Raw genomic sequence first — 15,775 nt, 5'->3', positions numbered from 1 at the left:
GGTGGGGGGGGGGGGGGGGGAGTAAATTACATTTGAATGACACTTCAAAGCACTTTAATGTGAGTTATGCATATGAAAGTGTTCTTATTCGGGATTACATATTTGAAAGAACTTAAATAGATTGAATGGAATGTAATCAAGGAGTGTTTTGCCCATATACCATCTTTGCCAACTTGACTATTTTAGGCAGACCTGAAAAGCCATTATGGCATGAAATAAAATAAACTTCTAAATATCTTGAAAACTATAAGCTGACAGGAGAGTCTCCAGGTCCAGTGAAAGAGCAGCATGAACTTTTGTAATGACATTCTCAGACCTTTAAAGGCAGATTGAGCTTCCTGACAGGAAGTACCAGAAAACCTGATTGTGTGCTTTTGCATCTCATGGTGGCTCATTAAAAAGGCAGCTCACCGGAATTATCATCCACCCACAAACTAAGTTCTCTGAAAGTGAGAGATACATTCTCTCAGGTTCATAACTGCATAACAGAGGTGCACAGTAGGTAAGGTAGCAACCAGGATTTTGGAATGGGTAGCCATTGTTTTGTCCATTTGGGAAGCTCTTTTACAGTTGTCTGTCATCTAAGTAACCAATGATTGGAAGGATAATCAAAATAGGAAAGCTGTGGTGTAAAGGACACAGGGCAAGGAGACTGGCTAAGGATGGAAATGTTATCAGGGAAGGGTGGTATGGGGAGGTGCATAGTGTAGTTACAGGTGGGAAGTGTTTGATGTATATTCATTGTGTCTAAAAAGTCAGATCAATGGTATTGTCCTGGATATTGACTCAAAAGCGCTGGGAAGTGATAGCAATTGTGACATTTGAAGGTGAATAAGCAGGAAGAGGATCATAGGAAGAGGATTTCTTTAAAGGTAAAGGAGCACATGGCTTTAATGATGGGATGGCTAAGGGTCAGGATGGGCATTGGCATAGTGTCAGCTGTTGGATTGGAGAGACTGTATTTGGATAACTGTTCTAAGGGGTCCAGTGTAATGGAGAGAGGTTCAAAGGTGACAGAGAGGAGTATATTTCTAATATTGGGAATGGTCAAGGATAATGGAGGAAGTTGATAGATCACAGGAGAGGGTAAAGCGTAGTGGAACATTTTTTTTTCTGAAAGTGATGTGCACCATTTTACCTTCCTCTAGCTCAGAACGCAGTTTCACACTAACTGTGAAAAGGTGTACAAAGTTAAAAATCACACAACACCAGGTTATACTCCAACAGGTTTAATTGGAAGCACACTAGCTTTCGGAGCGACACTCCTTCATCAGGTGATTGTGGAGGGCTCGATCGTAACACAAGATTTATAGCAAAAATTTGCTGTGTGATGTAACTGAAATTATACATTGAAAAATTGATTGTCTGTTAAGCCTTTCATCTGCTGGAATACAGTGATAGTTTCACTTCTTTCATGTGTAAATCACAAACCCTTTTTTTAAAAAGTTGCATTCTCGCGTTAGCTGTTTACAATGGTGATAACTAGACAATATGTTGAAGGTGGGAGAAAGTGAGGACTGCAGATGCTGGAGATCAGAGCTGAAAATATGTTGCTGGAAAAGCACAGCAGGTCAGGTAGCATCCAAGGAGCAGGAGAATCGACGTTTCGGGCATAAGCCCTTCTTCAGGAATGAGGAAAGTGTGTCCAGCAGGCTAAGATAAAAGGTAGGGAGGAGGGACTTGGGGGAGGGGCGTTGGAGATGCAATAGGTGGAAGGAGGTCAAGGTGAGGGTGATAGGCGAGGAGTGGGGGCAGAGAGATCAGGAAGAAGATTGCACGTTAGGAAGGCAGTGCTGAGTTTGAGGGATTTGACTGAGACAAGGTGGGGGGAGGGGAAATGAGGAAACTGGAGAAATCTGAATTCATCCCTTGTGGTTGGAGGGTTCCTAGGCGGAAGATGAGGTGCTCTTCCTCCAACTGTCGTGTTGTTATGGTCTGGCGATGGAGGAGTCCAAGGACCTGCATGTCCTTGGTGGGGTGGGAGGGGGAGTTGAAGTGTTGAGCCACGGGTTGGTTGGTCTGGGTGTCCCAAAGGTGTTCTCTGAAACGTTCCGCAAGTAGGCGGCCTGTCTCCCCAATATAGAGGAGGCCACATCGGGTGCAGTGGATGCAATAAATGATGTGTGTGGAGGTGCAGGTGAATTTGTGGCAGATATGGAAGGATCCCTTGGGGCCTTAGAGAGAAGTAAAGGAGGAGGTGTGGGCGCAAGTTTTGCATTTCTTGCGGTTGCAGGGGAAGGTGCCGGGAGTGGAGGTTGAGTTGGTGGGGGGTGTGGACCTGACGAGGGAGTCACGGAGGGAGTGGTCTTTCTGGTATACTTCTTATGCACACATCCAGGTCATTTATAGAAATGATGAAAAGTGGTGGACCCTGCACCGATCTTTGTGGTACTCCACTGGTCACAGGTCTCCAGTCTGAAAAACAACCCTCCACCATCACCCTTTGTCTTCTACTTTGAGGCAATTTTGTATCCAAATGGCTAGTTTCTCCTGTGTTCCATGAGATTTAACCTTGCTAGCCAGCCTCCCATTGGGAACCTTGTCAAACCCCTTGCTGAAGTCTATATAGATCACATTCACCGTTCTGCCCTCATCAATCCTCTTTGTTACTTCTTCAAAAAACACAATCAAGTTCATGAGACATGATTTCCCACGCACATCGCCATGTTGACTATCCCTGATCAGCCCTTCCATGTGTCCTTTAAAAATTAGCCATGGTCTTTGACCCTGACTGGTAATGGCAGGAGCAAGAACTTGCTGTCTGCCCCATAAGATTCACGTGCAGTTTTTCAGAAGGGTCAATGGACCCAAGACACTAACTTCGATTTCTCTTCACAGATGCTACCACTCATGCTGAGCTTTTCTCGCAACTTCTGTTTTTGTTGCTGGTTTCCAACATCTGCAATTTTTTGTATTGATTCCATCAGCTTCACTGTTTGCCTGCTGAATGCCTGTGGAATAATCTGAGAACTGCATGGTCACACACAAAACTGTGTCTGATCCACCCCCACACAGAACTGGCTTCCACACCAACACCAGACTTTCACTGCACTGTGGAAAATTCCAGCATCTGTATTCCTTCATATATTGCTACAAATACAGACTGCATCCATCTGTTTACCAGAGAGTATGAAGAGGTATTGGACTTTCCCAAAAGAGAAGGAAATGGAAAGATAATTTGGGTGAGAACATAAGAGGTATAGTTAGTAAGTTTGCAGATGACATCAAAATTGGAGGTGCAGTGGACAGCGAAGAAGGTTACCTCAGATTACAACGGGATCTTGGTCAATGGATGGCAAATGGAGATTAATTTAGATAAATGCGAAGTGCGTTTTGGAAAAGCAAATCAGATCAAGACTTATACACTTAATGGTAAGGTCCTGGAGAGTGTTGCTGGAGTGCAGGGTCACAGCTCCTTGAAAGTGGAGTCACAGGTAAATAGGATAGTGAAGAAGGCAATTGGTATGCTTTCCTTTATTGGTCAGAGTATTGAATACAGGAGTTGGGAGGTCACGTTGTGACTGTACAGGACGTTGGTTAGACCACTTTTGGAATATTGCATGTAATTCTGGTCTCCTTCCTATTGGAAGGATGTTGTGAAACTTGAAAGGTTTCAGAAAAGATTTACAAGGATGTTGCTGGGGTTGGAGGATTTGAGCTATAGAGAGAGGCTGAATAGGCTGGGGCTGTCTTCCCTGGAGCATCGGAGGCTGAGGGGTGACCTTAGAGAGATTTATAAAATCATGAGGGGCATGGATAAAGTAAATAGACAAGTCTTTTCCCTGGGGTCAGGGAGTCCAGAGCTAGAGGGCATAGGTTTAGGGTGAGAGGAGAAAGATATAAAAGGGACCTAAGGGGCAACTTTTTCACACAGAGGGTGGTACGTGTATGGAGTGAGCTGCCAGAGAAAGTGGTGGAGGCTGGTACAATTGCAGCATTTAAAAGGCATCTGGATGGGTAGCTGAATAGCAAGAGTTTAGATGGATATGGGCCAAATGCTGGCAAGGTAAGACTAGATTGCGTTGGGATATCTGGTCGGCATGGGCAAGTTCGACTGAAGGGTCCATTTCCATGCTGTACATCTCTATGACTCAATGTCTATTAATACGCTGTTCTCAGAGACGAACCGAGGCTTATGTAAAAGTGCCAACCACATGGGACGTGATTGCTTGTTAACCCATGTGATTCATAGTTTGTGGGCCAAAGGGATGTAAAACAGAAATTGTTATTATTTTAAATAAACAATATGCTTACCATTCTTTATAGTCAAATTTTCTCTGATCTCCTCATGGTCACAAGGATGGGTGAAATCAAAAATGCTGTGTCCAGTCAACTCCACCTGATAGAAACAAACTCTGAGTTTAGTTATGCAGAACAAACTTTAAAATTCACCAATGAAACACCCAATTTAACATGGTAAAACAAATCCATGCTCAAAACAAGGAAGTCAAGAATGTGGTGCTGGAAAAGCACAGCAGGCCAGGCAGCATTCGAGGACCAGGAGAATCAACATTCCGGGCATAAGCCCTTCATCACAAATCAAAACAAGGAATCAACAATCATATCATGGCAATATTAATGAGGATAGCTTTCAGTTTCAGATTTGTTAAAGAACAGTGTAATCTGTCACAGTATTAGTGCATGACTGAGATTCTCATGTTAGATCCATCAAATTCCATCATGGCAACTAGTGAAATTTAAATTCAATTAATCAACAAATCTGGAACAGAAAGTTGGTCCTAGTTCTGCACCATTATCAATTTATTGCCAATGGTTGTAAAATCACATCTAGTTCATTAGTGTCCTTTCAGGAAGGAAATTCTTTCTCCTTCTGTCCTACATGTGACAGCAGACCCATAGCAAAATGGTTGACTTTTAATTACCCTCTGAAATAGCCTAGCAATCTACCAATTTCAATCAATGAGGAATGGTCAAAAAAAGTTAGCCAATTATAACTTCTTGAAATGAATTTTCAAAAAAAAACTGAAAAATTGGGCTCAATATTTCCACTTGACAGAATCCAAATGAATCCCTTAATGTCACAACACCCTGACGTGTTTGAACCTCTCACCAACTTGAATGTGATTACTTTGGCCTTATAGACATATAAAATGCATGTTTTACTGGTTGCTTCAAGGAAGATTCTGTCTTCCTTCAAAGGGTTCTACAAATGCAAGAACACAATATTGCTTTGTATTTGGAAGGACCTGTAACCTGCAGGAAGTGCAACTTGGTCAGAATAAATGTACTATTTATTTGCACATTTTTCTAACAAACCCTGACAGAATCAGAAATAACTGGTGAGCATGGTGAGGGGGGTGAGAAAGAATATATTCACAAGGAGTTCCTCACTTAGCCCTAGAACTTCAAAGAAAAATTAAGGTAACCCCAGGAAAATGACATAAACCACCATGAAAGTAGACTCCCTCAATCTTTAACATGCAATATTATTCTATTTTGCTGCAGTTTTGTATCAGACTGACATTTGTGTATTGCTGATTATGTTTATTCCATTATCAGGACACTTACAAATGCAACAATACAGAACTATATACTTCAATTGAGTTATAGACATGCTAACTATGACACTAAATATGCTGACCTCCATTCTCCATCATTGAAGACTATGTATAACTTCCAAAGGGAAAGTACAAGACATAAATCCCAAATTCAATCGCTATTCTAAACGCATTGTGAAACTGAGTTTTGTTAGTTAGTAACTCACCTGTGTAAGACCCATGTACTTGCTAATATTTTCTGATAGGAAAATGATATCTCCATCCTGCGTGGCCATCATGATAAATCCTTCCAAAGCTTTAAGATACAAAGCATCCATTTGCTTTTCAGTTTCAGTTTCAGTCTCGGGCCCTCCTATAATACATAACAACACTCTGTATGTAAAACTACTGGAGCATTCGTTTCTGTATTTTATACTCTTCAAGGCATGTAGCTGCAGTGGCAGTAAATGAAACATTTTATACGATTTGAAATTGATTTCAAAGATTAGAGAAATGATAACAATTTACCAAGCACTACAGCAGAAATTGGATTCATTAAATAAGTGCTGAAAATTGGTTTTACCCATCAGAAGTCAAAGGCTTTGCACCACAAATACTTGAGATGGAATTCCATCTACATAGTATAGGCGTGATTTGCCCAGTGATTTGTAGGCTGCTTTGTTGGTCTAACATCATGATATGTATGAGCCTTTAGTGCCCATAATGTGCAGTCATTTATTTCCTTATAGTGGAGGCTCTTACTTCATATTTGGCCCTTGGCCAAAGAATGCTGAAGACTACAATTTCTGTTCACTATAACCTCGCTACGCAACATTTGCAATCAGCAGGCTGCAGCTCATCTCCACTTCGCTCATTGTTGCTTCTTCCAACAGGATGTTGAGGCTATCATCATTGAGTAGAGTTGTTCCTGGGTCCCTGGCATTCTTCCTCATATACTGCTTGATGACAGCCAGCTGTCATCCGACAAAAACCATGGTGCCTTGCTTTAGGTTCAAAGTTCTTTAACAGCGACTGCATTGCATATTTACCAATGCAATTCCCCGTTAAACAGCACTGATCCATGCTCTGTTATATCGAGCAGTCACAGGAACACCATGCAGCTGAATCAAAGACTTCCAACGTACTAAAAGTGGTATGAAGAATGCTACTTAATTTTCCTTCCGATTAGAGAATTGATCTTGTATCTTGTAGTTATCTATCATGCGGAATGCTTCAAATCAAATAAAATCAACTTAACAAAAGAAAGCAAAGTGAGCATTATGTGCTGAATTCTTCTGACAATGAAATCAGATACTAACAAGTGAATAGATTGCCTTCAGATGTCACATAAGTAGTATTGTTAATTTAACTAATGTAACCACTAGCCCGCAAAGTGCACACTGAATGCTAACTTTAAAAAGACATTCAAAATTATACACAGTTCTGTGCTGACATTTAGACATCACATCCAAGCTCCATGTCTTAAATACTTTGGGAGCAACGGCATGGGACACACATAAATTCCCGGCTGTAACACCAAGATAACAGTAAATGCTTCTTACTTGAAGTGGTTTCCTATTACATTTGAAGAGTAGCTTAAAAGTATGAGGAACTTGACCTCACAAATTGTTTCAGTAATTCATTTTCTCTTCAAATTGGCAGCTTGTGACATAGCAGGAGATCTTCACATTGAATTTGATCCAACAGATGTATTTTAACATGTAAATGACTAACAGATGTATTTTAACACAGTTAATATCTCAATTTTGCAGGCACAAACAATCTAAACATTGATCTAAGTTTAATGTCTTAGTAAGTAAATGGGTCATGCTTATTTTGAAATCTGCCATCAAAGTTGCATCCTTTACTGATCTTCACAACAACATAGTGTGACATTATACAAAATTCAGTTGAAAACAGATTATCTGGTCATTATCACATCAATAGTTTATGCACAGATTAGTCATCATATTTCCTGCATTACAAACAATGACCAAACTTCAGAGGTAAATGGATCTGAAGTACCTTGGGCCAACCTGCAGTTGTTCAAAGTTGTATATATTATATGTGACTTCTTCCATATCGTCTAAGTGTATGGGTTCTGTAGGGGCTTTGTGGTCTGGCTTGTGCGAGGATAACTACTTTCTCACCGAATGATAATCTTGTTGGGTAAACAAAACATTGCTTATTGCATCTCTGTGACTAAATACAATTTAGAAGAGTAGGCTCCACATAGTAAAAAGGTTGTTGGGAGGATCTAGTTCACAGTCTGTCTCCTCAGAGATCCTACTTTACTCCCATCAAATCCTCACAACATCTCCATAGTGGACGGTACTTATTGTAAGGCACAACTAATCTTTTCTGACCATTTCAACAACTCCACACAACCTATTTTTCTGATAACCATTATTGTTACATTGATAACCATTACAGTTACAAGGGTTAATACTTGATTGAGTGCAACGAGCACCATTCAGAACCGGAGGCACAAGTTAAAAATGAGGGGATACCTCTCAGGTCTCAGAAAATTGTGAACAATTAGAATTCTCTATCACCAGATGGTTGGGGAAGCTCAAAATCTAAAGGCAGATGTTAATAGATTTCTGATTACTGGGATTATGGAGATGGATTGAGTAAAAGTCATTGAAGTGTTCAGTCAGCCATGGCTGGCCAAGCTCAATGAGTTGAATGGCCTACCCCCACTCTTGTTCCGAAGAACTTTGGCTATTAAATCTCTGTTCAATCCAGAGTCCTTAAAATGGTATTGACAGAAGACAATCAGTTGGTCTACAATAGCCTGGTTCCAAAACAAGCTGAAGGTATCCTGCTTCTCAATAGTCTAAGTCTTTCTGACCCTTTGAATGTGCATAAGTTGTCTTTGTATTGAATTCCAAGAGTGAGATGTGAAGATTCAGTACAGATTCAGTGTATTTAGAGAATGCTTTTGAAAGTTGTAATGAATTGTGATGAGAATGAAAGATTAGAGTGATGCACTGTTTTTAAAAGCACATCCTTTCCCACCCAATGTTACCTTTTTAACAGGAATATTGAAAATAGCAAACAAAAATATAAATATATTTACAGAAACAACTCTACAATTTTAAAAGAAATTGGGGATATTGGTACACATCTTCTTTTATGAATTACTTAGTAGTTTGATACAGATCATCTCTAGTTCAAACTAGCTTGCTGACGATTGCTGGAAAAACATTTGTCATAAGAATATTCCATTGAAAAATGATTTCCTTACTATCTTAAATGTAATTTCTTTAACTTCAGTCTAACACTGATTTGCTTTTTAAAAAAATGATTATAAGTAACTCCATTTTCTAGATTGATTCAGCCACCTGATGCCAAAGATCCAAAATTTCCTCCAAATTGTAAGATAAATGGTTGCTCAATAGTGTCATTTGCGTCACTCCAATAAAAGATTTAAACCTTTTGTTTTCAATCAATATTCTCTTTTTTATCCCTCCTGAATGACTCAACTTCCTCTGCCTGCTCATATCCCAAAGCAAGGGTATTCTTACCATGAGCATGAACATACTATAGACTGATACTACAATGTTTTCACACATTCATGTCTTTATTTAGCTCCAACTCCATCCTTTTTTAAATATTTTGTTTCATTTACAAGGTTTAGTGGATCTGGTATGTACTGAAAATTAATTCCAATTTAGGAAAAGTGTGCAGCTACATTCCCTATAATATGAAAACAAGCCCTTCAGCCCAACAAGTCTACACCACCCCTTCAAAAAGTAACCCATCCCCCATCCTATATTTACCCTTGACTGAGGCACCTAACACTATGGGCAATTTAGCATGACCAATTCACCTGACAAGCACATCTTTGGATTGTGGGAGGAAACCAGAGGAAACCCATACAGACACAGGGAGAACGTGCAAACTCCACACAGACAGTCACCCTAGGTGGGAATCAAACCCAGGTCCCTGGCGCTGTGATGTAGCAGTGCTAGGCACATTGCCACCCCAGTTGATTCAGTTAGTACAAAGTATCTCATTTGGGCTGCAAAGAAACCTGGGGTGGGAGGGGAAAGATCCAGTTGTTGTAGTCCACATACATACCAGTGATATTGGTAGAAGTAGGAAAGAAGTTCTGCTGAGGGAATATGAGCAGCTAGGGCCTAAATTAGAAAGAAGAACCAAAAATATCATAATGTCTGGATTACTACAAGAAAACTGGCAAAGGGTCAATAGTTAGTACTGCTGCCAGGAGCTCAAGTTCGATTCCACCCGCACATGACTGTCTATGTGGAGATTGCACTTTCCCCGTGTCTGTGTGGGTTTCTTCCGGGTGCTCCAGTTTCCTCCCACAGGATTGGAAAGCCTTTAAAAGCCAGCGAAGGATAACTAAAAAGGCAATGAGGGGGAGAAGATGAAATATGAGAGTAATATAAAAGAAGGCTGCAAGAGTTTTTTTTAAGATATCTAAAAGTTAAGACAGAGGCAAGAGTGGATGTTGGGCCACTAGAACATGAGACTAGAGAAGTAATAAAAGAGAACAAAGAAATGGCAAAGGAACTGAACAGGTACTTTTAATCAGTTTTCACAGTGAAAGGTACCAGCAGCATACCAGAACTTCAAGAGAGTTGGGGGACAGAGGTAAGTGTAGTGGGCATCATTAAGGAGAAGATGCTGCAGAAGCTGAAAATCTGAAGGTGCATAAATCACCCGGACCAGCTGGACTACAGCCCAGAGTTCTGAAGGAGATAGCCAAGGAGATTGCAGAGACTTTGATGGTGATCACTGAGAGATCATTGGAGTTGGGAAGGTCCCAGTGCACTGGGAAATGATAACATAATACCCCTGGTTAAGAAGGGATGGAGGCAAAATGCAGGACATTACAGATCGCTTAGGCTGTCTTCGGTCATTGCTAAGACTTTAGAGTCAATTATTTAGAATAAGATTGTGGAATACTTGGAAGTACATGGCAAAGTAGGTTGGATCAACACAGTTTCATCAAGGGGAGGTCATGCCTGACACATCTGTTAGAATTCTTTGATGTGGTACAAGCAAGTTAGATAAAGGAGAGCCAGTGGACGTGATGTATTCAATTTTCCAGAAGGGCTTTGACAATGTGCCATACCAGAAGGCCGCTAAATATAAGAACCCATGATGTTAGGGGCAAGGTACTGACATGGATTGAGGATTGGTTGAGTGGCCAAACCCAGAGAGTAGGGATAGAATCTTTTTTAGGATGGCAGCCCGTGACAAGCAGGAGTTTGCACGGGTTCATGTTGGGACCATAACTATTCACGTTGCACATCAAAAATTAAGGAGCTGAGGGCTGTTGCTAAGTTTGTAGATGATACAAAGAAAGGTGAAGAGGCGATAGTGTTGTGGAAGCAGGGAGGCTGCAGAAGGACTTGGACAGGCAAGGAGAGTGGACAAAGAAGTGACAGATAAAATACAATGTGGGAAAATGTGAGGTTTTGCATTTTGGTAGGAAGAACGGAGGTGTAGACTATTTTCTAAATGGGGCAAGGCTTCAGGAATCTGCAACACAAAGAGACTTAGGAGTCCGAATTCACAATCGTCTTCAGGTTAACTTGCAGCTTCACTTGCCATTTAGGAGGTCAAGCGCAATGTTAGCATTCTTTTCAAGAGGGCTAGAATACAAGAGCAAAGACATACTGCTGAGGCTAGATAAGCCTCTGGTCAGAATGCATTTGGAATATTGTGAGCGGTTTTGGGTTCCATATCTAAGGAAGAAGGTGCTGGCCTTGGAGGAGGACCAGCGGAGGGTTACAAGAATGATCCCAGGATGAAGAGCTTATCATATGAGGAGCAACTGAGGACTCTGCGTCTGTACTCAGTGAAGTTTAGAAGGATGAGGTGGGTTCTGACTGAAACTTTACAGAATACTGAGAAGCCTGGATAGAGTGAATGTGGAGAAGATGTTGCCACTAGAAGGAGAGAGGAGGATCCAAGGGCAGAGCTTCAGGGCGAAGGGATAACCCCTTAGAACTGAGATGAGGAAGAATTTTTCAGCCAGATGGTGGTGAATCCATGGAGCTCATTGCCACAGAGGGCTGCGGAGGCCAAGTCATTGTGTTATTTAAGAGAGATAGATCATTAAGAGGATCAAAGGTTATGCAGAGAAGGCAGGAGAATGGACTTGAGAAACATATCTGCCATGATCAAATAATGGAGCAGACTCAGGGGCTGAATGGCCTGATTCTGCCGTAATATCCTACGGTCTTATGATCAGAAGTTAATTCAATTTAAATTTCATCAGACAAAATTTATTTTTTGTTCAAATATAAGTAAATTTGAAAAATATTAGGTTGGAAATTCTAAAAAGCAATAAAAACAACTCCCAAGCAACATGCTTGTTTATTTCTTGTAAAAGGAATTTGCTAGCTATTTTAGACTAAATTAAAGTAATGCTTGACTACCTTTGAAAATCTGATGACATTTTTAGGGGAATTAGCATTATCTATAAGTGGGTCGGAGGAAGGGAAATAACTAGTGTAATGTAAGGGAGTTTTAAAGAAGTTTAAGAAACTGTTGTCTCTAATGCCTATTGCACTTAAAATGTGGCAACATTGTATACAGTACTGTATTTTTCTTACACAGAAATGATGTATGTCAAGTCTCCTGTTCTGTTATTCAGTCTCTCCTCTGACCTCACTTTAGGGGAATTTGTTTGTGGGTCCTAGACTAACTTCTTAACAAAAAGCAAGCTTTGTGACTTTGAATCTGTGTGAAGCTGCTGGACCTGAGTGAGATGTTACAGGATGGAAATGTAATACAATTTGGAGTTCAAGATGAGTAGCAGAAAAACAATGATACAATATAATAATAATCCTCAGAATGAAGGGAAAAGTTGCAAGCAATGTGCCTTTTATTGAATTTATTTCTTTTATTAATTCTACTGGATTATTTTCCTAAATCTGCTTAATCTTTTACACGCAGAAAATACAGTAAATTTTGACTTTGTGTCAAATAATTCTATAAAATCATTTTGGGCTGTTGATTATCCTATTTAGTGGAGCAAAGGAAACACGCTCCATGGAGAACGCTCTTGGTAGTTTGTTAGGGAAAATAAACGTCTTTTGGCCTTCAAGGTGCATTGAAACTTTCATTCAGTTACGTATAATTACCTTCCTTTAAAAATAGTAGCTATAAACAAACTTTGATTAATTGTCTACACAGGATGTACATGGTACAGAGATTTTAGGGAATTTTTCTATGGATGTTCCCCTCCTCCTCCACCAGTTTCCTTTTATGTCAAACTCCAAGACACAATACGTTGTATAACAATTACTTATTATTAATACATCCTTCTTTGGGATACGTGATAATCTAAACACATTAAAGTTTTAAACTAAACTTTTTTATTATGCAGTTTACAGTCATAATGGTCTTTTATTAAAAATTAATTCTCAGGATATGGGCACTATTGACAAAGCCTGTTATCCATTGCCTGAAATGATTCTCCTTGAACACTGCAATACATAGAGTGAAGCTAGTCCTAAAATGTTGTTATTCCCAAGAGTTCCAGGATTTGATCGAGCGACACTGAAGAAATGGTGGCCATTGCAGTCATTAATCAATGTAACTGGGAGAGCACGAGTTGTAAAGTAGGTTGTTCTCTTTGCTCTTCTCAAACTGCATGCCACTTGGCCAAGTTGGTAATCCTGTCTTTCAGGACTCAGCCAACTCAGTCTGAAGCAAGTGGTGTTGAAGACTGAAGATGTCCACTGACATCCTCAATGCTTCCTTCAAGTTGTGTTCAACATGGAGCATTGACTCTGCACTTGAAAAATGATGCTAAGTGGTAATCGGCTGGAGTTTTGTTTGCACGTATTTGATCTGATGCCTTGTGGTTTTATAGAGTCAATGCTGTAAACTCCCAGAGACAGTCCTCTTGACTGTCATGCTTTCTCTGATAGGTTGTTCTGCCATTAGCAAAGGAGATACTCAAGGATGGTATGGGAGTTTTTAATTTTGTTTTTCTTTAATGGAGATGTGGAATAACTGGATAGGCTAAATTTACTGTTCATCCTTAATTACCTTCGAGAAGGAGGTGGGCTGCCTATTTGACCTGCAGTCCATTGGGATAGGAGATGGAGTAGGTACACCTAGTGTCATTAGGAAGGGAGTTCCTCGATTTTGACCCAGCGAAAGATTGACAATGTAATTCCAAGTCAGGATATAATCATCCAGCCAAGTGGAGAATATTCCATCCAATGCCTAACTTGTGCCTTGTAGATAATGGACAGTCTTGGAGAGTCAGGATTTGAGATACTTGTCACTTGCCAAGAATTCCTAGCTCCTGATGTGCACTTGCAGCCATAATATTTATATTGTTAATCCACTTCAGATATCAAGAATTTCAGGGATGGCAATGCCATTGAATGGCAAGGAAAGATCATAAGTTTCTGTCACATTGGAGAGGATCATTGACTGTCACTTAGGTGGCAAGTAATATTTTTGCCACATATCATTCCGAGCATGAATATTGTCTTGCTCTTTCTGCAAAAAGGTATGGATTGTGTTCAGTACCTGAGGAGTCACAAATGGTGCCAAACATTGCGCAATCATTCCCATTCATTTCCACTCTTAACCTTATGTTTGGAGGAATGGTCATTAAAAAAAACTGCTAAAGATGGTTGGGCCTAGGACACTACCCGAAGGCCCTCCTGAGAAATGCTCCAGAACTGATATGACTGATATTCAACAACCACAACTATCTTCTGACATGCTGGCATGAATGCAACCAATAAAGAGTCTTTTCCTCTTGATCCCCATTGGCTCCAATTTTCTGTCACATGCTGCCTTGATGACAAGGACAGTGAATCTTACCTCACCTTTTGAATTTAGCTCTTTTATTCACGTTTGGGCCAATACTGTACAGGGGTCAGGAACTGAATTTTACTGGAACCCAAATGAGTATTAGTGAATGTGTTTGTGATGTTGTAAGTGCTGCTTGATAGCATAGTAGATGATACTTTCCATGACTTTGCTGATAATCAAGAGCTAATTATTCAGGTAATAATTGGCTGGGTTGCATTTGTCCTGTGTTGTCTGGGATGATGGATGAAAGGCGTGCCTCTGTGAGCAACCCTATATATTGGACTGTTACTTGACTAGTCTGTGATACAGTTTGATGCAAGTTCCCACATGTTAGTCAGGCTTGCAAGGCCATGTATATCTTTGCTGTGTCTGATGCCAAGGTTGTTGCTGGGAGATTTGTCTGGTTTTATTCATATTGTTTCTGTAGGAGTTTAACACAGTTGAGTGACTTTCAGAGTATGGTTAAGCATAACTGGCTTACTGGGGGTTTAGTGTCACATAGGGGTCAGACCAGGTCAGGATGATTAGGTAAGGTGGCTGGCAGATTTCTTTCCCCTGCAGGACATCAGTGAAACAAAAAGATTTTACTACAAGCCAATAATTTTGTAGAAATTTTACTAAGACTACTTCTCTTTAATTAATTAACTCAAGTTTACATTTCCCAGCAGCTTTGATGGGAATTTTACTAATGCTTCTCAAACCTGTAGATTATTCATCCAGTAAAAATTCTCATTGTTGCTATACCTTTTATGTTGCTAAACATCATACAATCAGGTTAAACAGCTCCACACCAGCACTGTAATGGCGAAAAGTCATTGATGAAAAGGTTAAATAGTTATTTTGTCAAAAGACAAGGATCTATGCAAAGTGTGCAAATCAAGATTAAAAAAAAGAACAACAGGCACTCAATTCAAAAATTTAGAAATAATGCCATTTCTGTTTCACCAGCTCTTATTTTTCTCTCACAATGTATCGTTTTGAACTTCAGTTCTAACCACGTGCTAGGTTGCTGAAGATGCTGTTTTGAATTGGATTTCATGAAATACATAAGACATGAACAGGGTCTTTTTCTTCGGCTGTGTTTTTGCTGAGCTTCTGGTTTGAGATTGGAAGCTGCAAGAAATGCAACATCATTTTCGCCTGTTGATCACTGTAAATTTGCACTCTGGCTAGCACAGGAGAGCACTATACACATTCGGACTGAGATATGTACAGAGATTTCTCAGCTTAGCAAGTACATTTTAAATGTATTGAAGGCATGAGAGACCACGTGTTTTTTTTAAAAAATAGAATCTTCACTTCATTTTACAAAGCTTTCAGAAGAGTAAAGTATTGCATTCCATTTCTTTGGGAGTAATGCATAAATGGTATCAGCACACGTGAATTCCCCACCATCATTGTGATTGCACTGGAGTTGGACTAAACTTGGACAAAAAGGGAAAGAGAAAGAAAAG

General features: G+C 40.1%; 1 protein-coding gene across 2 annotated transcripts in view; it reads right to left on the bottom strand.

The window, feature by feature from the left end:
• epas1b (endothelial PAS domain protein 1b) overlaps window positions 1–15,775 on the bottom strand; it is a 142,174-nt gene that overhangs the window by 44,374 nt on the left and 82,025 nt on the right. For both annotated transcript variants that reach the window (XM_060831388.1, XM_060831387.1), the window contains exons 3-4: window positions 5,726–5,871; window positions 4,255–4,339 (exon numbers count right to left, since the gene is read on the bottom strand). In XM_060831388.1, the coding sequence (XP_060687371.1) occupies window positions 4,255–4,339; window positions 5,726–5,871 (231 nt within the window). The remainder of the gene's footprint in view (window positions 1–4,254; window positions 4,340–5,725; window positions 5,872–15,775) is intronic.

The sequence above is a fragment of the Hemiscyllium ocellatum genome, chromosome 10, assembly GCF_020745735.1.
Source record: "Hemiscyllium ocellatum isolate sHemOce1 chromosome 10, sHemOce1.pat.X.cur, whole genome shotgun sequence".
Taxonomy (NCBI): Eukaryota; Metazoa; Chordata; class Chondrichthyes; order Orectolobiformes; family Hemiscylliidae; genus Hemiscyllium; species Hemiscyllium ocellatum.
This window is presented reverse-complemented; position numbering and strand designations above follow the sequence as displayed.